Raw genomic sequence first — 27,220 nt, 5'->3', positions numbered from 1 at the left:
AAAACCCCAGCTTTCTGCACTGAATGTGTTGTTGCCTCAAGTGGCATTACAGCATTTTGCAAGTGTGATTGCAAGTGGGCACATTGGTTCTGCAGTCACGTATGTTCTGGGAGAGTTCTGACTCCTGGACCCAGTCTGCTGCACACTCCACGTTATTCCCCAGTTCCTCTCTCGGGTTGAAGTTCCAGCACAGCCCCAACTCTTATTTCTCCAACAGAGCCTGACCTAGGGTCAGGGGACGGCCCATTTGGCACTGCGTCTCCTGGCTTCTACCGGGACAAGCGGGCAGGCGTCCTTCCGCACCGGGTCATCCCCCTTCCGCTCTCCCAGGACACCAAGGAGCAGGGCAAGTAGCCCCAGAGCCCACCAGAGCTCAAAGGGGAAAATGCTCGGGGGGGTGGATCTTCCAAGGTCAGGACCCTGACCCCCCTCCTCCCTGACACCCACCCGCTGATCCAGACTCCATTTGTTACACCCACCCCTGGCGACGGACACCAGGTGGTGACCCGCCCCCCACCACAGCACGAGAGGAGGACACCTCAGGGAAGACACACTGGTGCTCCGGAGACACCTCACCTCCGCCGCTCAACCCCAGTGTCACCCCCTTCTTCCTCACTCACTCCCTTCATCCACCCAGCTCACCTCTCCACCATCTGCCACAATAACGGGCTTCTCTGTGAAAACGCCAGAGGAACAGCTGAAGGAGTAGGAATGGCAGAAAACAAACAAAAAAAAGTGTAAAAAAAAAAAAGGAAATGAAATGACTGCTAAAAATGGTGCTTTTCAACTGTAAACGGTCTGAGGACAATAAGGGGACATAACAAAAATACTCAATGATAGAAGGAAAAAATAAATGACCAAGAAAAAAAGTCTGCTTGGAGTGGTCATAATGGGGCTCGGCAGTGTCGGGAATCTCAGAGATTATTGCTTATTTAATTAAAGTGAACATGGAGAGTCTGCAGGAAATAACAGAAGACCTTCATGCTTTTTACTTTTGTTTTATTGATACCCCCCCATTTTAGACTGCAATGGAAGGGACACATACTCCCTGCCCAGTTTGGAGGGATGGGGTCTGCTTTCTCATGTGAAACTCATGCATGCTGCAGTTTGCCTGAGTCCCGCATGCTTACCCGAAACCGTACCCTCTGCAATTGGGCAGAAACGGCTAAAAGCTTGGGTGCTTCCATCCTCTTTCTGTCCTGTCTGTGGCAAACCCGTGTTTGCACAGTGTCCTGCAGTCATTTCTGTGGCTTCCAATCACAATCTTTCCAAACCAGGTCTACACAGTGGTCCCTGCAGTGTGGGAATCATTATAACCCCGCTCTATGGGGCCAGCCTGGAAGGGGACTGTGCACTCAGAGGTTTCACATGCACAGACAGACAGACAGGCCCTCTTTCTGTGAATAAAATCATATTGCTTCGGGATGTCAGTATAAAACCTGGCTCCATCAGGGATATCTTTCTTTTCACCAGCCTCAAATAAACCAATGCCAACCCATGAGGAGTAGAAAACTGTACATGTAACTTGAATACATTTCCTTTGGTGTAACTTCGTACCACTATTACAGTCATATATTATAGATTCTGAGTACTCTCCAGAAGTAAAATGTTTTTGATTGTTCTTTCTTGTATTAAAAAGTATTGTTATGTGAATTATTTAAGATAATCATTAGCAGCTGTTTCTGCTTGTTGTAAAGGCGATTTATGTAACATCTCATGTATTCTAGTTTTTACTTCTTTAAAATTGTGTGCAACTGTCTTGTTCTCGTGCTCTGCAGATCTTTCAGATTGTTGGTTAATAAAGAACCGTTTTTTGTTTTTTTGTACATGATCAGAAGTCTCTTTTTTATCACCGTCCACATTATGAACTTCTCAACTAATGATACAAAAAATTACTTCAAATTAGGCTAAATCTTCATAATAATGTGAATGATACAGCAGGTGTTCAGTTCTGACCATGCGATATCATGCTAAAGACAAACAAAAGAGCTGTGTGGTCCAGCCAACTGTCCGCAGCTGATGTCACAGGTTACACTGTGTAAGCAGTTTAGAAGTGGCAACATAACACTGAAATGCAGCCACCAGTTCCTTCTCTGAACCGAGTCATATGTCTAAAACAGCAGAAAGACATGTATGGTAAACACAATAGCTTTAATAACTTACTGTTACTCTAAATGTATGCCCTTTCATGTAATTAGACAGCACAAACATGTGTTCTTTTCCAAATATGTATTTTCAGGTACAGATAAAAATAATATAAATGGCATAGGACTGCGCACATTGTTTCATAAACACTAGGTGTATGTCATTCACCATTTGATATCAGAGCTTTAAATAAGACTAAAGGGTTGCCCATGTCTCTCTTCTGTTTGTCTTGAGCCACCACTGGATCAACACAGCAACCCTTCATAGTGTGCTGCCACAGAATTCTTCCAGACCCGCATTAAGCATCTCCTTCTGGGTTCACCCGGCCAGAATTCTGCTCCAGTGTTGAGCAAGTCACAAACACATCCATGGTGTTAACAAGAGGCAGGTCCCAGTTTTCTGGAATGGCAGAGGAGCCAGAGTGTCTGGGAATGCGCTCAGGTACACTGTGGTTGCGATGGGCTCTTCCCCTTGGACGTCACCACAGCCTCCTCTCCAACCCTATCATCAATCAGCAGGGAGATGGCGCCATCTAGCTTCCCGGTGGCTGCCAGTGCTACCACTGCTTTCTCTGTGGGAAATCCCATTTTCTCCAGCTGCTGTAGCCTGTTTGAGAAAACAAACATGCACTTGTTCCCAATGGGCAAATGCTCTATTCACTGAACCTCTACCTCTAAAGCCATACTGGATTTTCAACAATATTTATATATATTTTTTGTAAAGCACTTAAAAGGGATCTCCACCTGGACCAATCCAACTTATTGACATGTTTTAATTATTGGGCATTTTTCTTTTACAGTTATTCATAAATGGTTTTACTATGTGAAACAAAATGGCTGCCGAGAGACACTCAAATTCTAGGTCTAAATTTATGGCTGAATTATTTTTATTCAATCAATGTTTGCAGGAATGCAATGAGAGATGTCATTGTGTCAAATCTGGTATTAGTGAGTTACATGATACAAACTCCATATTGAATTTTTCCATATTTTATTTTATATTTGGATATATCTTTTGCATATCGCAAGACCTATTTTTGTTATGTGCACCTCCATCTGCCTCATTGCATCTTTTGTTATTTTGGTACATAACATCTCACCCTTGATTGCTCAATGTACTAATCTGAGCCTTCACTAACTTATTGTTTTGAGGCTGCATATATTACCCATCATACTTTTGAAACCATTACTTTTGGCCCACAGACAGCAAAGAAAATTATCACTTGCATTGTTATTAGGAGATAATCTTCTAAAATGTTTTAGTTGAAACAGTCACAATACAGAAGAAAGATTTTATGTAAAGTCGACTGACCTTGGCAGGTAATTAAGATTAATTGTGCAGCAGGTTAAACAGAGTAGTAGATGAGAAGCTATTAAACCAATACAAGGAGATGGTTCCCTTGAAGGCAGGAGTACCATGGCCCCAGGCCTCTTACTCACCGTAACGAAGACACTGAAGATTTAGGCACCTCCACTTTGTCACCTGGTCCTTCTGAGACATCCTGCAGTGATGCCAATATCCCTGCCCTCAGCAGTTCCTCGTCCAATAGTTGAACTTCTGAGGCAGATACAGCCCCCTCCACCAGCCAATCATGCACAGGGGGAGACCAGGGCTGTAGGGGTACAGGATGAGAGTCCTCCCAGGGAGGCCTGTGGGATGACACTGTCCGACCAGATGATGAAGAATCAGGAAATACTCTCGCCCTGCAATACAAAGGAAATGCATTCAAAACCCTGCGTCTCAGACTATTCTCCTCATTACAGACCAAGGGGAAGTGATTTCACATTGGAGTCTCTGGTCAAAGTGCTATTGACAATCTGTACCCTCCTGCTGTTTCCTTCAGACGACAACAGGAACTTTCACATATCAGCACAGATACTGACTGTGACTCTGTTGCTTATTGTGTACATACTGGAGCTAATATGACTTGAGGGCATTTCACCACCAGCCCTCTTCTGAGGAGGTGGATTTGCAAACACGTTCTGTAATAACTGCAGTCTAGGAAGGAAGTAATCTTACAGCAACAGCAGACTCATAACAGTAACAAAATAGGTTTAGCCATTGTTAAACCAAATTAATTTTTCAAAAATCATTTTGCACCTAGATAATACAAGAGAGAGCTAAAGGCTTGCAATCAAATGTCAAACGTGAAAGTATCTCACATGTGAGGTGCAAATTAGTGTCTTGACACCTGACGTCTTGGTAGCAGCTGATATAATGAATCTGAGACTTTGTGCTATTCTGTGCAATTTATGCTTCATCCATTTCTGGTGTTGCCTGTCTTCTTAGCACTGTCTGTACCTCTGTGTGGTGATGCTGGTGGGTAACCAGTCTCTGGAAGAGGAGGGAATGAAAGCCCATGTTGGCAAGGCACCCCAAACTGCTAACTTTTCTGCCTTCTGCAGCCTCCTGATCATAGCTGGGCTATCTGAGACCAAATGTTAGGGCTTAAAGCTTTCTCACAAAATGGCATGTTAGTAACAAAAAACAGCATCAAAGGAAATGTAAATGATTAAATGCTATTCTCAAATGAGAGAAGTCAAAAAAGGATACAGCAGTGGCCCACGCAGATGGCACACACATGCAGTAGGATGGATGTGTTGGGTAACAGAACAAGGTCAACAACCAAGAGCAACCAAGGCAGTGACCACACAGGTACCCAACGAAGGAGTCGCCTCTGCTTTATGCGCCCACACTGAGCTGTCAACATAGCAAGGTGGGTGGCAGAGTAACCACAAATCCGGCTGGGCTGTTCTCCACCCAGAGAGAGGAAGAAGATATACAACAGGACCGGGAGAGCTGTGGAGAGCAGGGAGAGGGCCAGGAAAGCCACTGTCCCCATGTGTTGCTCCTGGCGCAGTCCAAGCCATAACAGCAGGGCGGCGCTACAAACAAGGGATTGCAGTTCCTCATGACTAAGGGCGTAAAGTGCCAGGCGGTAAACTGTGAGAGAGAGGATAGAGAAACATAACCTATATTACTGTAATAGCTACTTCCTGCTGTGGTTTCTGGTTTTCTTTCGATTAGATTCAGGTGAGTTACTCCTAGTATATTACCTACCCACCATGACGTGCGGTAAAAACAATCATAAATACTCATACTGCTCAATTCAGGGATTTTTTTTTTCTTTGCCTCCAGGTGAATTACTCGCTCACCTTGAAGTCCTGGGAAAACTCCATCCGGACCAAGACAGAGACTGCCTTGGATGCCTCCGAGCCACACTGACAGAATAAGGGTTAATAAAAATGTAGTTCCAAGTGGAAACCCAGAACGATTGGGTCCTAGCCAAAACCACATTGAGACTAGGAAGTTGAGCATTTACGAAATGGAACTCTCATAGTTGAATAGATGAATGTCAACAATCGCTTGCAAAGACGGTAAATTTGGTAGCTTGCCACTCGTCCGTAATTAACACCGCCAATTCAATAACTTCCTCCTGGTGGGTGCAAGCGTATGATGTAAGTGTCTCAGGTGAACAAAAGTGGAACCAACGCTTTAAGGGATCGATACAAAATTCTTTCAAACTTTGATAGCAAGCGTCATTCCGTTGTAGCAAAAAAAATGTCCAGCTGGTTAGAATATATTCAGAAGTCAAAATGTGCATACAATCATGAATAAATGTACTCCCTTTTTACGGGTTGACTTCTTTGAAATGCAGATCCGAATTAGTAAATATTTATTTTCTATGGACCAGATAGCTATTTGTTACAGCCCGTCAATATCATCTTAACGTCTTTTTCCCAATAGTTACCACTTCTAGACGCTTCCTGTTTTTTGATTACGTCATCGAAGGAGAGTTCATTCTACATTCGTGAGAAAATAAAACTTTTTTACCACTATAAATTCATCGTACGGATACATTTGTAAAAAATCAAATGATATTTTAGGCAAAATACTTTTTTAATTGAGGAAACAAAATACTGTAATCGGTATATCTATCTTTTTCACATAGAAACAGTTGGTAGGTTCCCGACTCCAAAGTCTGCGCGTGCGCTCTTTGAGGTCGCAGACTGAGGACTCGCGAAATGGCGTCAGCAGCTGGTGAGGACGGCCGGACAGCCGCTTTTATTTAATTCGCCATAATTCCCCACAGTTATACGCATATGCGAAAGAAAGGGTTTCCTGATTTTGTGCGTAGTGTATTTCACTTTGTGCTGTTCTTCCATCTTCTGGATATGTTACCGTTTAGTGTGATTTAACACAAAAATGTGTTTGAATTGGGGGAGGGGGCAAGTGGCTAGCTAACTTACCGTTTTCCCGTTTTTATATGAATTTGTTTGTTTTACGATGATAATTTCATGGTGGCTGCACACAGTTAGCTAGTACTGTCCCTGTTAGATGAGGATTAAATACATAACGGTTAGCTATCAGGAAGGATGTAGCTAGCATGCTAGTTCGTTCCGTTCTTGTGTTTTTCGTTGTTAACCTTAGCTAATGCGCTCGCTTTCGTGTGAGCTACCAACGTGTTCCAACCAATAAATCGGTATGGATGAGATTTAGGATAGTCGACTAGCTTCCTAGTAATCTTGTCATAATTGATATGTGACTGGTTGTACGATAACGTTGGCTTTCTAAAATCACTGGCCGAGTTACGTTGCAGTAGTCGTCCAGCCATTAGCGAGGCTTACTGGCTGACCATGTTAACTCCATAGCGGTTGTGCGCCTACCCAGATAATTAGCCAGCCACACAACAGCTAGCCAGATGGCTTGCTAGCAGAGTAGCAATGTAAGATGGCTAACTGTTAAGCAACAGCATCTGGATAGCTTGCATCGTAAAGTGAAACGTTAAGGTGTAAGCGGTATATTCAGAGCAGAAGGCCAATATCAGCGAGCTAGCCAAACTTGCACTACAGCAGCTGAATTGAATTGCTATCTCACCAAGTTAACTCTTGCCACGCAGAATAACGTTAGGGAATGTGCGTGGAATTCGTGTTGCGTTTCACTACATGTATGTTATACCGTTAACTCCAGGATTAGAACCAACCAGCTTGCTAGGTAGGTGAACATTTGAGGGCTGCCATCCATTTTCCTGATTTTTTTTATTTTGTTCCACGTACTGGGCAGCTCGTCGTTTTGGAAATACGTAGGTATGAATGTGCGCGCAATGTTTGGTTGTTAGCCTGCGTAGTAAGATTTATAAATGCCGTAACAATTTGCAACACGTTGCTTTACTGGAGATATATTTAACGCCAGTCAAACTGTTAACTATCGTTTATTAAAATACTGAAGCATCAGGTATGTGGTTCATTGCTAACTACATGACATGGATGGACCGAAGTGTTTTCGACATCAGCACCCAACAGTTGCTTGTCCGTATTTGCACAGACCTTGACTTGGCATTGTCATTGATGGTTGTCAGGTGAGGTCAATACGCTGGATGTGCAACGCGTTGTTCTCTCTTATGCAGTTGCTTCCTGCGTCTAGACGTGGCATTCCAAATGTCCTTTTTAGAAATGGCCCTGGATGGTGCTTTTGTTTCTTTTGAAAGCTGCCAGTGGTTGGAATGCAGCAGTTTCTACAAGGATTACTTGGATTTAAAACTGTATTGTGTAGCATAGTTACATACAGAGAACATAGGCTTGTGCCCTGTGTAGGCACTACCACCAGTACAGCTAATATCTGTTGCTAAGTAACGCGATTGCTTTGTTTTTCCTGTATTGTAGTGCTGTAGAACCCTGACTGCACTTTGTTGCTATACTGTAGGTTCTGTGGTATTATGGCACTTGCCTCTTAAGTGTGTGTGGAGTACTGCTAATGGCTTCCAAGTGGAGCCCAATGCTCCAAGAATCCAGGGCTTGGTCTGGTGAATGTTCTTACCTTTGAAAGTAGCACATAAGTGCACAGAGTTCTATGGATATTGGCCTGAATAATTGTTCTGTCTCCAAAAAAATGTTTGAGAGTCAGTCTGCGAAATGGAGAAGTTTAATGTATATAGTTGTTGCATTTAATTCAGTTCAACCTCAGGGTTTCATGCACAGCATGCATGTTTGTGCAGTTAGCATAATAGAAATATAGCAAATTATGCCCCCAAAAATAAGGTGTGGGTGGGAATAATCATCAAGTCAGAAGAGGTAAATAATTCAGTGCAAGTACTTAATGCAGGCATTAGTCTCTCATTGGAGGGTGGTGTTAATTGACTACCAGGTCATGCATGATTCCACAGAAGGATAAATTTAGAAGACCATAAGCGAGCTAGTTTTCTGTTGATCAGACAGCAACATTGGAAACAGTCTCCCATCAGTTTTGTCTAGTGCCACACTTTGGTGAATAGCTCTACGGATTTAATTGAGGAGTGTTTAGTTGTTAATTGAAACTATAGCTTCTCCCCCATGCAGTGGATGTTCGCCCCCCTTTTTGATGCTCAGCACTGGTCGGGATTGCATTTGCACGTTAAACAGTTTGCTGCTAAGTCAGTGACCCTATTTGGCAACAGAAGCTAGGGCAGTGCTTTCATAGCCAGCCCAATTAGACTGATAGTACTTTTCAACAGGAAGTGATGACAGGATTGTGTACACCAGTTAGACAGCCATGCAGGTGGATGGTAGACTGATGAAAAACTGATGCTCTGTGAGCTAAGTAGCAAGTTGCTATCACAAATGCAATAGCCATTCAACAGGTTGGAAGGCAGTCTGCCACCAGTTAACTTGTCATAAACCTTGATATCTGATTGATATGCATATATCTTAGCACACATGGAACACATTGTTTTTACAGGAATTGGTGAGACGCACACAACATGTGCTGCAGTTTTGCTAGCCTTGTAAAGCTTTCCACTGGTCATGAGCCACCCTTGTTGTCAGCCACTGGCTGGACATAGTAAGATGGCATTGCTAGCTATGTAGTTTTTCCCCCTCATAGCCAGCTTGCTAGCTAGGTAGAACTAGTGATTTCTTCTTTTCTGCCTATGTTGGTAGCCAGTTGTATGTATTGCTGTATGCAGAGAAATTTCTCGTCTGCTTGTACTAGTGAGCTCTATTGCAGGGGTGGCCAACCCTCTCCTGGAGAGCCACATGTCCTTAGTTTGTTATTCAGCAGCTTCAGGAGTTCATAATGAGTTGATCATTTGAATCAGCTGTGTTGGAGCAGGGAGAGATCTAAAACATGCAGGACATGTGGCTCTCCAGGAGAGGGTTGGCCACCCCTGCTCTATTGCTTTGTGATATGCATATTTTTTTTATTCATAATTATTCTAATTGAACATGTTGAAAGAGTCCAGATGGCAGCCAACAAACGTTGACAAGGAAGGCAGAAACCTGACATCGGTATTTGTTCTAGTGTACATTGGGTGTGGTTTGCAAATGACATTAAGAGTTGCTCTTATGAATTTCACACATGCATATGAGTGCTAAATCTAGATTTTTTTTTTTTAAGAATGTCACCAGACAGCACTCCAAATTCAGTGTTTTGTGGTATGATCTAGATCAATTCCAGAGATGACAGAATGGTAATTTGTTGCAGTGGAAACTACAACCTTGCAGAAGTTTGGGTACAGTTGATGTGATGCAAATTCCTTTTCACAAAACCAGATTTTGAAGGGCATCCGTAACATTTGTGTTCTGAGTCATATACTTTTAGATACATTTGTTCAAAATCTCATATGAATCCATTATCTTGTACATTGGTTGGTTGTTGGTCCATTTGAAACACCCATTATATATGTGTTTAATCACCCTAGAGAGCTGACGCTCATTTAATTACTTTCACTCCATGTGGTTCCCTTCTCAGATTTACCAGTTTTGCCCTTGAGCAGAGATATCTTATAATCTCCTGCTTAGTTCTGGCCATATGCTGAGGGGATAATTAAGGTGGAATGCTCAGTTGCCTACATGTAGAATTATGCTATTACGCAGTCAGTGCTTATTCCAAAAAAATTTTCCTCCTTAATCATATGATGCCCCTGTGAATTTGGATAATTGGCAGAGTGAAAATTAATCCCTACTAAATCCCTACTGTTTGAACCAGTGTGTCAGATAAAAATGTGTAGTCTTTGGCTCCACCTTAAGTATCAAGTTCCACATGAATTATCTCTTCTTTGCAGTTGCGAAACAGTTTGTTGTAGGAAAATTTAAGTTAATGGAGACTAAATCAGCTAGTGTCTCAGCACACACGCAAACAGTTATGTTGCTTTTTTATATAATGTTTGTCATAATCAAATCATAAGAGAGTACCAGTAATACAAAACAGAAAAGAGCACAGAACGGAAAACGAAAATTAAAAAAAAAAGGATCCAAAAAGATTGACTGATACTTGATACTTTAAAGGGCGTAGCGAAGGATAACCATACACGTATGCATCATATACTTAAATGCCTAAGTAATATACATATTTATTTATATGTATGTACACATATATACATACATATACATACACACATTTATACACATACAGATACATATATACATTAACACATATAATTCAATACAGAATTCCATACTTTCACCCCTATGCTCATGCCCATTTACTTATCTACAAATCAGTCCCCAAAAAAAAAGTATACACACATACATATGAATGTATAGAGAGACACACCATCTACATACACACATGCACACATACACACATACATCTCAGCCTTGAATTCAAAACAATTACCTTAATGTCCTTATTACAATTAAAAATTTCATGAATACTACCATAACTCTAATCATTAAGATCCTTACTTCATAAGTAAGTGGCAGTATTTGTTTTTTTCTTTTCTTTTAGATTATAGCTCCTACAACCAGGCTGGGGCCCAGCAAGGGTAAGTTACGGAGTCATCATCAACTCTCTAGAGTTCATGTAAAAGCTAATATAATCTCTGTACATTATTTTCTAGAAGAGGGTTTTGCTGTATTTAAATGCTAAAATATATCAGGTCACATGTGCATCCCACTACAGTAGCAATTAAAACAGTGATTAGAGATGATCGTCAGTGAATAGGTGGCCCTTTTCTCCATAGGTATGGCTCCTATTCAGCCCAGCCTTCCCAAGCCTATGGACAGACTACGCAGGTGAGTTGTCCCACGCAGCATCCTAGCCCAAGACGTACCTCTGTGACTAAAGCTGATCACACTTTGATTTGTTAAATCCTTAAATTGTGGCTTCGGTGTGAACTAGCAATTCAGATTGACCTAATGTCTGAAGTGAATTCAGACAGAATGCTGCCTCTCCCTCTGGGTTGATGCTTTATTTCCTTACACAGATGAGAGTGACAGAAAACCATGTGTTTCATATCCAGATAAATTCTGGTGGGGTGTTTTAGGCAGTCATCTGGAGTTCTTTGTAGCCTTTCATGAAAATGAGCAGCCCCTTCATTAACTACCATGCAGTTGACAATTATGGTTAAAGATTTCTGTTAATCTTGGTCAGGGTTACTTCAGACTGGGTTTGTGTGTCATGCAAGCACATCACCCACTGGATTAACGACACAGCTAGCCTTTACCCGGGCCAAGTTGTTCTGAAAGCTTGCACCCCTTTTTCTAGTGTCTGGATTTGTTGTATTTCACTGCAAACAGTTTCATTCACTGTGAAGAGTGCAGTGATGCTGACAGAATCACTAAAGTGCAAAGGGAGAAGGAATGGTGGCTGTGAGGTTACATTTTTGATATTGGATATATATGCTCTGATTTTGATTTACATCTTAGTGTGTTCACTCTGTTGCAGCAACCATATGGTCAGCAAGGTTATGGCTCATATGGGCAGCCTGCTGACTCCTCTTACTCACAGACAGGGTCGTCTGCAGGCGGGTATGCACAGCCAGCGTATGGGTCCTCTTATGGACAGCCACCAGCCGGTGAGTCTCGCAAACAGTGGGTTCAAGACAAGGCAATGGCCATGTTTACCTTTACACGTGTGTTCTGTTATTCAGAATATTGAAGAATTATGTATGTTCTAACCATTCACATTTAAATGGCTTATTTTGAAGAAACCCTAGAATAGAACAATATTTGAGTGCATTGATTCTGAAAACAAGTTGGATTATTTTTCCTTGTAATACTTGAGAATCAGCCATGTATACATTATTCTCAATCTATGCCTATTAACTTATTTGCAATGCATACTGACGTGTACATTAACTATGGAATTGCATATTCACGGTGCATGTGACTAGCAAGCCAAGATGAATTGCTGATGTCAGCAAATATTGTTGTATAGAGATGACCATCTTGGATTTATTGTCTAGTGATGCTAGTGATTCTTTTGTTCCAAGTATAGGGGTAGATCAACATTTTGCTCTTGTTTGAAATTTGAATAGGAATTTAATGCACTTCTGTCCCAGTGTTTTCATTGCAATGTCTGCTGACTCATTTTATTCCAAACACCCATCTGCTTGCTAACTACAATTGAGTGAAAGTTTTTTGGATATAAATGCCTAATTTCAAATATTCAGTTTCAGAATTCTAAAATTTAATTATGGCTGGCATATAAATGTGATCAGTCTTTGCTTGCTGCAAATATCTCGAAGGCCGTGCTAAGCGATACCTTTCGTGGTCAGCCCAGCGCTTCCACTGCCACCTCAATACCTGTAATGACTGTGTAGTTGCTGTATAAAATTGTGCCAAATAGGTGACATGCTGACTTATTGCCCCAAAGAATTGTATCACACACTTCCGTTGCAGTTTGTTTTTTGAACGTCGAACTTTAATTTGCCCTCTTGCTCTTCTGTTACCGCCATCCCTATACAGAAGGGACCACTACAGGTTTGGGCAACATTGTGTTTCTGCATGCCCCTCTTTCCATTTCACAGCATCTTAAACTTGTGCCTGACATTTTACCCAACAAACTACTACATTGTGATGACCTCAGTGGTAAAATGGCCAGTTGCCTGTGGCTGTGTTTTTTGTGGTCTGGCCAAAAAAAAAGCAGTCTTCCTGAGTTAACTAGGAAGTGCATTTTTGCCTTTTCTGTGCTATTACGCTTTGAAACAATACCACATATGAGGTTGGCAATCAAGTCCATGTTTCAGCAGTGGCTGTCCGGTCATTGCAGCTGCGGGTCATTGGGTCATGTGACTGCTTGGTAGAAAATGTACAAAAGTTTGAAGAGAGGCCTCAACTGCAATGTGACATGTGACACAGTGACTTGAACTACTCTTCCAGTGTGACTGATTTATATAAATGATGTTGAGTTTGGTTGTACATATATAGAACTCTTTTTTACCTTTTCAAAGCCCACATTAATATGATGTAATTGTTTATGCATCCAGTTTCCTTGTGGTATTGTGGTCACTTTATATGACTTCCTGTTTAATAGTATTGACCACAGTCTTTGTCATTCCCTAAAAACACAGCCTTGAAGCAGGTAACAGAATTTGTATTTTGTTGCATGGTAAAGACCATGATGGAATGAGTCAGCTTGTGTGACCGCACAAGTACTAGATTTGCAGTGATGAAGAATGATGTAATGGATTCACTTGATCAGTACTTTGCAGTTTAACTGCAATATTTATCTTAAGTTTGTTAGATGTCTTTTTGGACTGTAAAGGGGAAAAGACGTCCACTCCATGCTTTCCACCATCTCCACTTTTAAGCATTGGCATGTGCTGGTTGACTGGCACCCTGTGAGGTTTTTGGCCCCACTCTGATATTCGATCCCATGGTTCCTGTCTAACCAGCGGGGTACAGTGCTGCCCCTGCGGCCCCCCAGGGTTACAGCCAGCCTGCCCAGGGCTACGGAGCCAGCAGCTACGACAACGCTTCGGCTTCAGCCACCAGCACCAGCCAGGCCTCCTATGGTGCTCAGCCTGGATATGGAGCCCAGCCAGCCTACTCTGGCTATGGACAGCAGCCTGCCTCGGCCGCACCCCCCAGGTAAGCTCCAATACTCTCACTTTACCTGCCCATCTACTCCCTAAGTTTCACCATTTCTCTTGCATGAGGCATAGCCAGGGATGCCAGGCTTGGTTTCATGTTCCTCAGACAATCCAATGTTTCAATTCATTGGATGTATCCATTTCTTTTTTTATTGGTTTTAGTCTCAACTTGCATCATAAGTGGGCATGAGTTTGAAGAGCATTTTTTTTGGCAGTGCCACCATGAATCCTCACTTTTTTTGTAGCTTTGTGCTAGAGACTGATTTCTCCTTATGATACTTCCTCCAAACCCTACCCAACAAGTCTAGGCAGGTTGTCACCAGCCTTGGAGACCATCTCTCGTACCGCTGTGTCTCCTTTGTGAAATGAAAGCGTTGATTGATGTCTACCTGAGTAGCTGTCACTAACAGCAGTGCTTCCCTCTGCTCTGGGCCAGAGGCACATCTCCCTGACTTGCAGCTGTGTTTTGCGTTTAGTGTTAATTTGGGGGGGGGATGCCACAGAAAGGCACCTGTGTAAACTGTAATGCAGCGTCTCTCTAATCAGTGACTTTACATCCTTTCGTTTCTCTTGATTTCATTTATTACTTGGTGGAAGGAGCCTGTAACCTGACTGCCGATTTAACTTTTAGAGCACAGGAACTGACCAAGCCCCCGGACACCCCCCCTGCCCAGGGTAACCCAGCCGCCTATAGCCAGGGCTACAGCCAGAATAATTACGGGTACTCCCAGGTGCCTGGCTCATACCCACTGCAGTCAGGCAATGCCCAGGCTTCCTACCCCACTTCCAGGTAAATATTGCCATGCAAGCTTAGCCCCTGGTATTCCAGGTAAGGTAGACCCACAGCAGCCTGCCATTCACATCAGGGTCTACTCACAACTTCACGGCCGGCCAGACACGACAAATGCTCCGTATTTTCATTTCTTTTTTTCCCCTCCCCTCCTTGTCTGTGAAATCAGTTCTGCTTGACCTTTTCTTGGTGTCTGTTCACTGCACTTGCCTGAAGGAGGGATTGCAGTTAAAGCACATGTTTCCTATGAACCCTGATCTTCACAGAACAAAGTAATCCATTCACAGCAGAAGGGCCCTTCGCTTAAAAAGCTTAACCCGTCCCTTGTGCATGATTGGTTTTTCCTGTACGATTTGAATTGAATAAGTGGAAACCCTCATTTCCAAGTCTTCAACAGGAGATCTTAAGGCATTCTCTCTAACAGGTTCAAGCACATCTCAAGAAACCACAACCTCCATCTTAACATTTTCCTTTTTTCCTCCCCTCTCCTCGACTGCTAGTTCCCTGTATCGGGCTCCTCTGAACCTTCTTCATTTGGTCTTATTGCTGCAGCTACAGCACCAGCAGCCAGCCCTCCAACTACGACCAGAACAGCTACTCCCAGCCGGGAGGCTACTCCCAGCAGCAGAGCGGCTACCAGGGACAGCAGGGCGGTTACAGTCAGCAGAGCTCCTACAGCCAGCAGGGGAGCTACCAGCAGCAGCAGCAGCAGCCACCGCAGCAGCAGCAGCAGCCCCCACCCTCCAGCTACCCTCCCCCCTCCAGCTCCTACGGCCAGCCCCCTCCCAGTCAGTACGGCCAGCAGGGCGGCGGTGGCAGCAGCTACGGCCAGCAGAGCAGTTACAACCCGCCCAGTCAGTACAATCAGGGTAGATCTCATTCTTCTTATATTTCTTTCTCTTACTTGTATAGCATGTCAACCACAATCTGCCAGTTTATGCTTGTTTTTGATATATGTACTCCTTTATGTGCCATGAGAGAGATGAATGGCTTTTGTTGGTGATAGGTGATGACTAGTGGTTTCAAGAGACTCTTGATATTTAATTTTTCTGGTGAAAATATTAGAACTTAGCTGGTTTGGAAATAATGTGCAGGTTCTTAGTCAAAGTAGACCAAGGAAGTCATGTCAGCCAGGACTGACTGCATTCAAAAAAAAAAAAAAAACTTGAAATGCAAAGGTTGCTGACAAGGGTAAACATTGCTGGTCATTATAGTATTTTGAATAAAAAGATATCAGATATGGTCTTTTAAACACCTAACAAAGCAGCAGTGTGTTAAAACAGAAGATTTTAAGACTAACCACTAGCTGATAATTGCTTCAATCTGTTTTTGCTAGAACAGGTCCAATAGGTGATTTTTTTTTTTTTTTTTTTTTTCTCCCCTGTCACACCCATTACAGAAGAGAGCATTTTTTTCCCCTCCATCTCCACACACTCACTTCTGATACCCCACCCCCATTTCTTCTCTGACGTACAGTTCTCCTTTTCTTCAGCAAAGATGAATGAATTTATAATTGTTTACAAGTTTCCCGATCATGTATACTAGATGCTTTATCCTTTATTAAATATTGAGATGTATAGGTTTTACCGGAGTCCATCTGTAATGGGAAAGGGCCCCGCCTTGTCTTTTGCTCATGCCGCTTCCTCTCCTGCAGGTGGTTATAGGCAGGAACGCCCCAGCAGCATGAGCGCCGGCTACTCCGGCCCGGAGCCGGGCGGCTACTCTGGCCCGGGGGAGAGCCGCGGCATGGGCGGGCTGGACAGCCGGGGCCGAGGCAGGGGCGGCTTTGACAGGGGCGGGATGATGCGCGGAGGAGGAATGGTGCGCGGGGGCATGAGTCGCGGAGGCATGGGGTAAGTGCTCCTCCTCTCCTCACTGCTCACCCTGCCTCTCTCCCCTCACATACAGGTGCAGCGGCCAAGTCGCACAGGGCTGAAAGCGACCCCAACCTTAAGGCTGCTCTCTGAGCTAAAATCAGAAATGTGCCTTTTATTATACCCTCCCGTTTTCCCATTGTCAGTGCCCAGTGCCTTCCCTAATAAAAATGTGGTGCTTTCAGCCCTGCTGCAGTATGGCCAAAGGTAAGATGGTAATAAGGGTTTTAATTGGCCAAAGAGCTGGAGCAAGCATCTTCTGAGAGAATTCCTTCAATTTGAGCAGCACTTGATCGCTTGATTCTATAGTGGGTGTGTTCATTCATGCTTTAAATTCAGGACTGTTCGGATGAATGAGGAGCAAACTCCACAAGTCACCGTACCACGTGGTGTTTGTTTGCCCCAGGTCTTTGCCAGCCCGGTGTGTAGGATGCTATCGGCAATACAGTCAGGACTGAATACCTATTCCAGGGGTGGGGAAAAAAAAAAATCTTAAATGTATCAGCGTTGTTGTCACCCTTAAACATGCTGGTGTCATGCACAAAGCTTTTTAGACCTGGTTTAGTTCTGTAGCTATGGTAACGGTAACATGCGAACGGTAAGTCAGCTGAATCCTGAATGCTCTCAGCTCTGTGGTCAGGGGAATTTTATCAAGAATTGCTGTAGCATCCTGCATGTGTTGAAGGAATTTCTGTATACCTCGCGAAATGGAAAATAAACCAGGTGGAACCCCTGAAGGTCTAAGGTAGATTCTGTTTTACCCTTCACATATTGTTGGTATATTTATGAGTGTGTCTTTCATATTTTAATAGGTAGGGATATGAGTAATACAAAATACTTTTAAAGGATGCATTGTGAGGTCTGTACGGTCCTTCTCAAGGGGTTCACCTTTGTCCCGAGTTTGGGAAATGTTGTTGAATACATTGTTGAAAAGGTGGAAGCATAGTCACTTCACACTTAAAACACCATTGTATTTGAGCTAAATGCAGCACTGAATTTCTCTCCCGAGCATGTTGTTCAGCCAACCATTCACCATCTCCAAAACAGACCGCATTTGGGCTTGCTGAAAGAGAGTCATTTGCAACAGTGTAGAAATAGTTTCTTCCCAGTGGTGGTGGTTTTAGCAAAAGGGGTTCATGTACTTTAAGAAACGGTCTTTCACGGGGCAAAAAAAAAAAAAAAAATCAGTGCTATGCTTTCACCTTTATTTCTGCACAGGTAAGGACATTCAAATGTGGTTTTGAAATGATTGCATATGTTTTGTGACGTTATTTCTGAACACCTTTTTTAACATGCTTTGTCGCATTTATATGCTACAGGTTACAAAGTGAGAGCCATGTAAACACATCAATACTTTAAAAGTACCTGTACTCAGTACTGAGCCGGCAGCATAATGAACAGTGGGGACTTAAACAGAGAATCATGTCTACATATAAACGGAAAGAAGTCGTGTGAAATGTGAAAACTATCTCTTTTGAACAACAATGTAACTTTTGTACCTTCTTGGAAATTGTAATGTGGTACATAGTATTTTTGTATTAGAATTGTGTAACTTCAGCAAAAAATCTTTTTGTAAAATCGTGTACTTGGTGTGTATTCATTTTTTAAAGCTGAAATGTTTCAGCTTTCTTTGTAATTGATTATACCTGATGCATTTCTTTAAGTGAACACTGTCTCTTTCATCTTGCTTCTGTTAAAAGCAGTAAAGGGGGCTGGGTTGGTTAGTATCACCATTTCATTGTATGTGCATGAAACAAATTGGACAGTGTGTCACTGTCAGCAGCAGGTCGTGGGAGAAATGCATCTGGAATAATCCTGCCTTTTCTGTTGTATGAAATGCTGGGGATTTTTCCCCTATAGGTAATAAAGATTGAAACCCCTCCCCTTACTTAAATCCTACAATGCCCAGCCACCACCCAGTTTTGAAGAATGACTTGTATGAGGAAAAGGGAAAAAGCCACGGCCAAGTCATAATACTGTCACCACCTCCATGTGTAAGATCCCAATCCCCTGTATAAGAACTGTCATTTGGGGTTGTTGAGAGAGGTAGCCAGAACTGTGTCCACCCCCCCATCCCCCCAACAAGCGAGCTGGCTGGGCTCGAGATACGGAAGTGGCTCTTTAAAGGGAAATCGCCTTCATATCTCCGTTTATTTCCCCAGCATCGCTGGAGACAGAGGTGGCTTCATTAAGCCTGGTGGTAAGTTAATGAGTATTACACTGGCTAGTAAAATAAGACCATACACTAGATTAACCTCTATGAGTATTCATGCACTTGCATTGGTGTACAGTATTTCATAGTCTTAAGTGTACTGCCGGCTATTAAGTTGGGTACTAATAAGGGGTTCCAGTTAAACTTCAAAGAGAATGGTAAAAACATACAGTCACTCTGGGTATTTATTCTTGAGTAAATCAGTCACAACCAAGGTAAAAAAATAAAATGCAGTGTACACTATTTCAAAGTGGAAAGTTGGCTTGACCCCCCCAAAATCACTTAGTGTCTCATGTGTACAGGCTTTTGAAGAATGGTTTTAAAGTTAAAACTCTGGTATTCTGAGTTTCTGAGGTTATGACACAAATCATTCAATGGGGTCCTTTTTAAAACAAATAATTTACCATCTACCCCTAGTACTCTGGGTTTTCTCTGGTGTTGCGGTCTTTTTTCCTAATGACACTTATGTAATGGGGTCTCTTTAAGAACTCATTGACCATCTACCCCTAGCCTTTAGGGTTTTCAGTGGTTTTGGCGCCACTTTTTCTGATGGCACACTCAATTGGGTCTTTTATACTGAGTCATTTACCATCTACTTAAATTCCCTGGAGTATGTCAGCTTCAAATGGTTCTATTTTCGAAATGTCTTCAAAGTGTGCCTGGGTGAACATACATATTCTGTAGCATTAAGATTAGTGAGGTATCAGGCTGACGCAGAAAGCACTGACTCTGCTCTTCCCTCCCTCCCGTTTGATGAACAACAGGACCCATGAATGACGGACCGGAGCGTGAAATGGGTAAGCAGCACAGACTTCGACCTGCGTGGCGGGTTCAGCGTTCACTTTACACTGCATCTCGCATCGCCTGCCTGTATAGTAATGCAGCCTTTCTGTCCGCAGTGCACCCTGAAGAACAGGACGACTCTGAAAACAGCACCATTTACATCACTGGCCTGACTGAGAATGCGACACTAGAGGATCTTGCAGACTTTTTCAAGCATTGCGGAACAATTCGAGTGGGTACACCTTTGCATTTAAAATGCGCATGTGTCTCCTGATGGGTAGACACTGTGCATAAGCTTGCAGTTGTTTTCATTGTGAAAGGCACTCGGGCGATTGCCATCGTCTGTCAGAGCTGGGATAGAGCGTTAGGCTTGTGTTCTGTGAGGTGAAGGAATAAATGAACAGATGAGTAAAAGAATTGCGTTTGCTTCCCAGATGAACAAAAGGCTAGGCCAGCCCGCCATCAACATCTACACAGACAAGGAGACGGGGAAACCCAAGGGTGATGCCACTCTGTCCTATGAAGAGCCCCCCTGTGCCAAAGCCGCAGTCGAGTGGTTTGATGGTACGCCTTGCCCTCTCTGATACGTTTGTGTTTCATTTGTTCGACAGTTAAATCTGTAAACACTGACTGGCTTTCTTTCCTTTTGGAACCCAGCACGTGCTGGTATTTATGTGGTAGTCAGAAGGAGATTGGAGAGGATTAATAGCGGATTGGTTTAACATGTTGAGTGATTTGCGTCTGAGCTAGTGTATCCCCAGAACAGAGCCTCTGTGCCGGGCACTGGTTGGTAATTAAGGAATACAGAACCATCCGAGTGGTGAATGGTGAGACACAGTGGTTAAATGAGGATGTGAGAAGGTTGTCCTTTTTTGTGGCAACCACTTGGTAACCGCATATTCTCTTTGTTTGTGTCATCTCTTGTTTTTCTGAGAGGTAGGGGTATTGATAAAGGCATGTGTACTTTGAAGAGACACAGTGATCTTAGGTATAAAGTAACCATACACATGGTTATAAGAACAGATGAATTACTAGCAACCTTAGTTCTCTTGGTGTTTTGGTCAGACTAATCTCTTAATCTCAGTTTTCAGTGGTTTTCATAATGAGATTGAAAATTGTTTTGTTTGAATTCTGCAACAAACTAATTTTATATATGGCAGTTTGTAGTGTGAGCAGGGAAGTTCTGATTGTTAGTTACATTTTGATTAAAATGTTTCATTTGTGGTTTGCACTTTGTCCTCACAACCATGTCAATGTCTGAACAAGAAAAGCGAAAACAATGAGAACATGAAATGAGAGCAACCCTCTTACCAGTGAACATTAGTCATAATGTTTAGCCATTGGCCACCAGTTTGACTGGTGGTGCACAAATGCTACAAATTGAAACGGCAAATAGGCAGTCAAAACCAATTGTCATTTGTTGACTTTTTTGAACACCTAGATGTTTGTCTTTGTATCATTAAGATTTGAGATAAAAAATAATGTGGCCTCCCTCCCCAGGTAAGGACTTCCAGGGGAAGAAGCTGAAGGTGTCCATGGCTCGCCGTAAGCCCATGATGGGCATGATGCGCGGGGGCATGCCCATGCGGGACGGCAGGGGCATGATGGCTCGTGGGGGTATGCATCTCCTCACATTCACACCAGCTCGAGAGGACTGCCTGCCATTCATGTACCCATCAAAATAAGCATCTTTGGAGTGGTATTGAGGAGCAGTGAAAGGGACTTGCTTGAGTTACCCATCATGTGTTTGACAGGAGCATGTATACAAGGTTTGGCAGGTATACTCAGCATGTAGTTTGGTCTGCTCCTAACTCATTGGGAGCCAAAACCTTAATGTTCCCCTTGTCGTGCCATGTTACGTTACATTACATTACTTGCTTTTAGCAGATGCTCTTATCCAGAGCGACTTTGAGGTCTACCACAAGTTTACTTGGCTTCTGTCAGATTGCACAAGTTTACTACAGTGCAACAGTCCCTAAAACACAGAATCAAAATGCATCACAATACTACACAAGAAATCTAGAGGTAGCAGGTGTTAGGGGGTGGGGATTGAACATGTTGACTGGGTTAAAATGCAGCCCTGGTCTCTGAAATGGCCGCCACTGTCGCACGTTAACAGGTATGATGGGCCGTGGAGGAGAGCGAGGAGGCTTCATCCCCAGGGGGGGCCCTCGTGGAATCGGCAGAGGGGGGCCTTCAGGGGGCAACATGCAGCAGAGGGCGGGAGACTGGCAGTGCCCCAACCCGTGAGTGTCTGTCCCCACCATCCCTCACACCCCACGCTAGGCTCTACACTGGTGCTGATGGGGACTGATTTGGTTCCACAGGAGCTGCGGTAACCAGAACTTCGCCTGGAGGATGGAGTGTAACCAGTGCAAAGCGCCCAAGCCGGAGGGATTTGGGCCCCCGCCGTTCTCTCCATCAGGTGACTGCCTCAGAGATCACTGCAGCATTCCTTTTTCTCAGCGGAGTGGAACGGATCTTTAGGATATGAGAAGGCTTATTTCAATCTGGCTGTGTGTCACCTCCCTAAACTAAATGTAAACAGGGTGTGGCCTTTCTAGAAAGGTCAGAGCAGGGCTCCTTTTGAAAACCTCTTTTTGTTGCATAAGATTCAGTTCCACTATATATGAATGTATTCGTGTTGTGCAATGAAAAGATGCAATTAAAAGAGCACCTGATTCTGGGTTTGAAGGTGGTGGTGTTTACCTGAATACAGAAGTGCCAACTGCAGATGCCTTGCATTCCTATGCTGTGTGAGCCAGTAGGTGTACCTGCCTGGGGGCTTCCTGTTCTGACAGGCCTGTGCTTGCAGGTGGTGACCGTGGCAGGGGAGGCCCGGGCATGCGTGGGGGCAGAGGGATGGACCGCGGCGGTCTCGGCGGCCCAGGGGGGCCAGGCGCCTTCCGCGGCGGGCGGGGAGGTGACCGCGGCGGCGGATTCCGAGGGGGCCGCGGGATGGACAGAGGGGGATTCAGAGGAGGAAGCCGGGGAGGCCCTCCTATGGACCAGATGGGTGGCAGAGGAGCCAGGAGAGGCATGGGGCCCCCTGGCAAGATGATGGAGATGAAGTGAGTCTTGTTCGTCGTGCTTAGCCTTGGCAGCACTTGATATGTTGGTAAACATTGAATTTAAAAAGTCAATGTCACAAAACTCCAGACACCCAAAGGAAAAAAAGATCATCAATAAACTTGTAAATTTAGAATGAACTCTAGCTGGTTCTGATGCCCTGTACAAAACCCCTGGTATCTGAACATTTAGTAGCTTAGCTTCACATGTGCAGAGAACACCAATGGCAACAAGAAAGTTAACATTGTTTTAGAATTTTCAGGTTTTTAGTTTCCCTCATCTCACCCCAAAAATCCAGATCCTTTAAGTATTCATTTGAGACAATTCAACCATTTTGGTGAACAGAGCTTGGGTCTTTTTTCCCTACCATCAATCAAAGGGACCTGACTGTGCCATTGTGTAAATGACGATGAATGTTGCAATACGAGAGCTGGAAAACAATGTAAAGCATAGAAATTTAAGAAAACATTTCAATGGAATACTGCCAGCCCTACTTGCCCTGGATTTTTTAGGATTGGTTTCTCAGCCCCAAAAGTATATATAGATCTAAACCAAACTGGCTAACTTGCAGGTGAGACGCTTTATTACCACCCCACATTGCCGTGCATGCAGTCTCTAAAACACTGCAGACACCCTGAACTGAAGTGACTCATTGAAGTTTATTGGCATTTCATTCTTGGTGGCCCGTTCATTATTGGTGGTTGTGAGCTGTGTTTGTGAGCTGTCCAAACAATGTAGTGCAGGGAAAGCTGAAGCCCAGTACTTAATGCAAGTCATTTGTAGAGAGATGCCAGATCTGCTGTGGATAAGAATATGAGCAATCTGATTTACCTAACATCCTTCCGAAATGGTATGAGCGCTCAAAGAAGCTTAGAGACAGACACTGGTCTTCAGAGCTCTGTGCACCAGGCAGAAGGATAATCATTTCCTCTTTTTCTTCCCTTTTCACCCACAGGGGAGACCACCGCCAGGAACGCCGAGACAGACCCTATTAAAGTACAGCACGTTTGCATAAATTCCCATTTAGGACAGGATTTATTTTTTAAAGAATATTTTAAAATTTCAATTCCATATTTATAAACGGTAATGGGAATATTTGGTGCATACTTTTCATTATTCAGTTTAGGGAAGTAGTTTTCAGTGGATTTTTTATTTTGTACTTTATTTGATGTTTTGGTTCAGGTGAAGCCCAAGTGAACATGTTGCACACGCATGATCTTTGGTGTACAGATTGGTTGTGGAAGGTGTTGTTAAGCCTTGTGACAAATGATTAAATATTGTTTTTTAACTGTATTGCTCCCTCTTCCCAATACTTTACTCCATTCACCTGGACAGTGTTGAAAATAAAAACTAAACTTCAGGAAGGAAGGATTTGCTGTGTCTTTAATTTTTTTTTTTTTTTTGTCCAAAAGTCATTGATTTCACTAAAACACCTGGTGTCCCCTAATAGAGCCATGGTAATTCTTTGCTACCAAAGGAAATCTGCTGGTCTCTAATCATACAGACTGCTGTTGTGGGAATGATGTAAGATTGCTATAAAAATACTGGCTGTAATTTTCTCTCTGGAAAAAAGTAATCATCTCAGATTTTCCATCATTCAGTACCAGTAATAGTTATAGTACCAAATCCTGAATGACTCAGGCCTCCAAAGTTAAATCTGGACTTGTTGACTCTGGCCAGTAAAAATTACTGTGTGTCCAGCTGTGGACTAAAACCAGATGGCCTAAATAATGTGGAGACAATGTTGAAGGTCATTTTAAATGTAGAGGCGTGTAGAAATATACAGGTAAATCGTTTCATGATTAAAAATGGACTGAATAGCTTGATTTTTAAAATGCTGAAAGCTTTGTCTGCAGTTGCTGTGTTATACTTTTGTGGGGCTACTGTAGCCTGTGTGTCCTGCCCATGCCCACTAGGTGGCAGCATGTCACAGTAACTTGGGATATCAACACTAACTGCAGCTTGCCAAAGAACTGTGGTAGTTATAGTGGAGCAGTTGTTTTACCTGCACATGAGGCATGGATGATTTGAAAAACATTTAAGGTTCAAGGACCTTATAGAAAGTTCCACTAATTGCTTGGTTCCTTTGGTCTCTTAATTTGACGCACTTGTTGGACTGGTTATGCAGGATTTTTTCTGTCTGCACAAATGCTCATCAAAGTGCATGTTAAAAAGTTATGCGGTTTGGATGGATTAACATCAGGTGGCATCCTGTTGTTCATAAACCTAATGTGCTTAATGGTTAACATGCAATGATTACCCTAACCTCTCTAATTATATGTGTGTGTGTGTGTGTGTGTGTGAGAGAGAGAGAGAGAGAGTGAACCTAAGGTGACCCCTTTGCTGCAGACTACCATCAGCTATTGCATCTGCCAAAGGAGTCCGTGGGGCCAATGTCCAACTTGTTAGGGCAGTATTTCCACTGAAGTGGGACATGCTGACATAGGTGGATAAGATTTCACCAGTACACTGTAAACCACAGGTATTTGCCTCACTGCGGCCTGTAAAAGTAATGACTTGCTGTTTGTCCGATCAGAAGAAGGCAAAGTACGTGGGAATTTTCTGAAGTTTCACCTCTGTCCTAGCCAGTTATAGAAAATTGTTAGTTGCAAATGCTTAAAATGGATGTTTTTAGAGTTTATTGAATGTTCTGTGACATATTCAAAAATGTCTCATGCAATTAAACTTGTTAGATTCTCAACTCTTTTTTTTTTTTCCCCCTCCATAAAAACAGTGATGGAAAAACATTAAGATCAGATGTTCCACAAATTTGTCCAGAAACTTTCACTGTTCCTTGATGCATCTGTGAAGCATATGGTTGTGGGGCCCTACAGCCTTTTGTTAATTCCCTACAGCCTAATGAGAGCAAGTCAGAAAGCTTTGTGTCAGGCTATCTGTTTGGGTGGCATAGTTATACTGCTTATACCTCTGCCGAATTGCAGGCAGTACTGACAGCCATTTACTGTGATTTGTTGTACAGTAGATCCAACAGCAGTTTGTGCTGGTGAGCACAAGTCTTAACTTTTGTTTCTGTCTCATTGGTAAATGTTCAATATCACCAATGAGTCTGAATTCCTGCACTCCAGGGGTTAAATATTGAACTTTTCCTTCCAAGTTTTCTACGAAGAATGGGAGCCAGCTGCTCCCATCGGGGAGCAGCTTTAACTAGCCCTGTGTGTGTCTGTCTCACAGAAAAGCTGATTCATCCAGCTTCAGAAATGACCTCATCCTACTCTGTATCCCCCTCTCTCACCCTCTCTTAAAGAAACAACTCGGGCTTTTCAAATCAAAACAAGGCACTCTTTAGACCAGTCACTTACATTCAGTTAGTCGCACAGCCAAGCAGGGAGCCAGCCGTTGTAAGAGGTGTGGAGCATCGCTGCCAATATCTGTGGCTCGTGCTAACTAGGAAAGAACTCCGGGGAAAAAATCAAGATTTACAGCCAATTAAATCTGAGCATTTTTATTTTATTTATTTATTTTACAACTGCTTTCTCTTCTCAGGGCCACGGCGAACTGAATTGAACTTTAATGTGCTCTAACGTCTACTCCAAGCAGCTGTGTTTTTTCATTATTTGAAACCGGTCTTGGATACGTTCTTGCAGATTACGATTGCTGCCTTGCAACCGTAATGGCCAAGAGGGAGGAAAAAAAGTCCAATCACTGTACTAGGAGAATGATATATCTCGGGGCCACGACTCTATGGTAATGAATAAAAATTGGAGCATTTAAAGCATGTACATATACAGGGTGTGTATAGGCTTCTGCTTCGAACTCTCGACCCTTCTACACGCGCCTCAAATGCGCAGACTTACGATAGGGTCGGCCCTGTCGGTGATGTGTACAAAGGTGTCACTTTCTGGAGAGGTACTTTAATCTGACACTTCAAGCGCAGAAGGATAATCTCACCGTTTTCGCCTGTATGCTTGTGTGGTCAGGCACACGTTTGTCTGAGGGACGGATTAAGATCACTTCGGATGTCAGGGATGAGTGTTAACCTACTTTGCCTCGGGCTTCTTGTTCATAGGGCACAATTTACGTACCAGCGAGGGATTTACAATTCAATTCACTTACTTAGTGGTGACCAGGACCACTTATCACGCGTTGGTGCAAATTATATGGCCTGCTCTGTCGCTTAATCTAATAAAATTTATTTTTGTCAACATTGGTTAATAAATGTTCACAAAGCCACAATTCCATAATACATTACTGAACGTTCCGAACGTCTTTATTCATGTGCATTTTCCACAGGCGAAAAGCTCCCTCGCGAGACTTGTAGGCTATCTCCCTCAATAAATTGCATGCTCGTTTAAATACAAAATGGATTACTTTCCATGATCGTAAAAAGTATCTATTGTGGTAAAAAGTTTAAAAACTGAACTGGGTCACAACGAACTGATCAATCGCTGATAATTGAAGCCGCTGTTTTCGACTGAATCCAGCCAGCCTCACTTAGGGGAGTAAGAGCGAGAACGTGGGAAAACGTAGTCAAAACCAAAAGTCAGCGGAAGGGGAGCGAACACTCCCAGGAGTGAGTGTTTTGCCATCACAACTGG

At 43.2% G+C, this 27,220-nt stretch overlaps 3 protein-coding genes across 9 annotated transcripts in view; 2 read left to right on the top strand and 1 right to left on the bottom strand.

The window, feature by feature from the left end:
* emid1 (EMI domain containing 1) overlaps positions 1-1,694 on the top strand; it is a 62,019-nt gene extending 60,325 nt beyond the window's left edge. For 2 of the 3 annotated variants that reach the window (XM_036527011.1, XM_036527010.1), the window contains one exon: positions 218-1,694. In XM_036527011.1, coding sequence (XP_036382904.1) covers positions 218-354 — 137 coding nt within the window. In that variant the 3' untranslated portion in view covers positions 355-1,694. The remainder of the gene's footprint in view (positions 1-217) is intronic. The other variant, XR_005004925.1, reaches the window with a different exon arrangement.
* Positions 1,695-2,349: 655 nt separating this feature from the next.
* rhbdd3 (rhomboid domain containing 3) lies at positions 2,350-5,466 on the bottom strand. Its single transcript, XM_036527989.1, has 5 exons — positions 5,301-5,466; positions 4,699-5,088; positions 4,447-4,573; positions 3,585-3,848; positions 2,350-2,751 (listed from the first exon to the last, which is right to left on the bottom strand). Exons 1-5 carry the CDS (start codon positions 5,461-5,463, stop codon positions 2,583-2,585), a joined length of 1,113 nt encoding a protein of 370 aa, XP_036383882.1. The 5' UTR covers positions 5,464-5,466; the 3' UTR covers positions 2,350-2,582.
* A 690-nt stretch (positions 5,467-6,156) lies between these two features.
* Positions 6,157-24,024, top strand: LOC118776223 (RNA-binding protein EWS-like). Of its 5 annotated transcripts, none has more exons than XM_036526348.1 (18): positions 6,157-6,186; positions 10,849-10,885; positions 11,084-11,135; positions 11,788-11,917; positions 12,810-12,824; positions 13,739-13,934; positions 14,568-14,726; positions 15,279-15,580; positions 16,381-16,579; positions 18,763-18,800; positions 19,577-19,609; positions 19,712-19,827; positions 20,030-20,159; positions 21,096-21,212; positions 21,715-21,841; positions 21,923-22,020; positions 22,411-22,666; positions 23,620-24,024. In XM_036526348.1, the coding sequence occupies exons 1-18, from the start codon at positions 6,171-6,173 to the stop codon at positions 23,657-23,659; spliced, it is 2,061 nt and encodes a 686-aa protein (XP_036382241.1). In that variant the 5' UTR covers positions 6,157-6,170; the 3' UTR covers positions 23,660-24,024. The 5 variants fall into 5 exon arrangements, with proteins under 5 accessions (XP_036382241.1, XP_036382238.1, XP_036382240.1 ...); XM_036526345.1 differs by having other exon boundaries at positions 15,279-15,595; XM_036526347.1 differs by lacking the exon at positions 12,810-12,824 and having other exon boundaries at positions 15,279-15,595.
* Positions 24,025-27,220: the final 3,196 nt, after the last annotated feature.

This window comes from Megalops cyprinoides, chromosome 4 (assembly GCF_013368585.1).
Source record: "Megalops cyprinoides isolate fMegCyp1 chromosome 4, fMegCyp1.pri, whole genome shotgun sequence".
Classification (NCBI taxonomy): Eukaryota; Metazoa; Chordata; class Actinopteri; order Elopiformes; family Megalopidae; genus Megalops; species Megalops cyprinoides.
The sequence above is the reverse complement of the archived record's forward strand: the minus strand, read 5'-3'. Positions and strand labels throughout refer to the sequence as shown.

Coding starts and splice junctions, on each gene's coding strand:
- rhbdd3 (XM_036527989.1), bottom strand. CDS start 5,463: ATGCTCAACTTCCTAGTCTCAATGTGGTTTTGGCTAGGACCCAATCGT. Junction 4,574..4,698: donor CATCTGCGTGGGCCACTGCT/GTATCCTTTTTT, acceptor ATTTGGTCTCAG/ATAGCCCAGCTATGATCAGG. Junction 3,849..4,446: donor ACCAGCATCACCACACAGAG/GTACAGACAGTG, acceptor TTTGTATTGCAG/GGCGAGAGTATTTCCTGATT.
- LOC118776223 (XM_036526345.1), top strand. Junction 19,828..20,029: donor AGCATTGCGGAACAATTCGA/GTGGGTACACCT, acceptor TTTGCTTCCCAG/ATGAACAAAAGGCTAGGCCA. Junction 20,160..21,095: donor CGCAGTCGAGTGGTTTGATG/GTACGCCTTGCC, acceptor CTCCCTCCCCAG/GTAAGGACTTCCAGGGGAAG.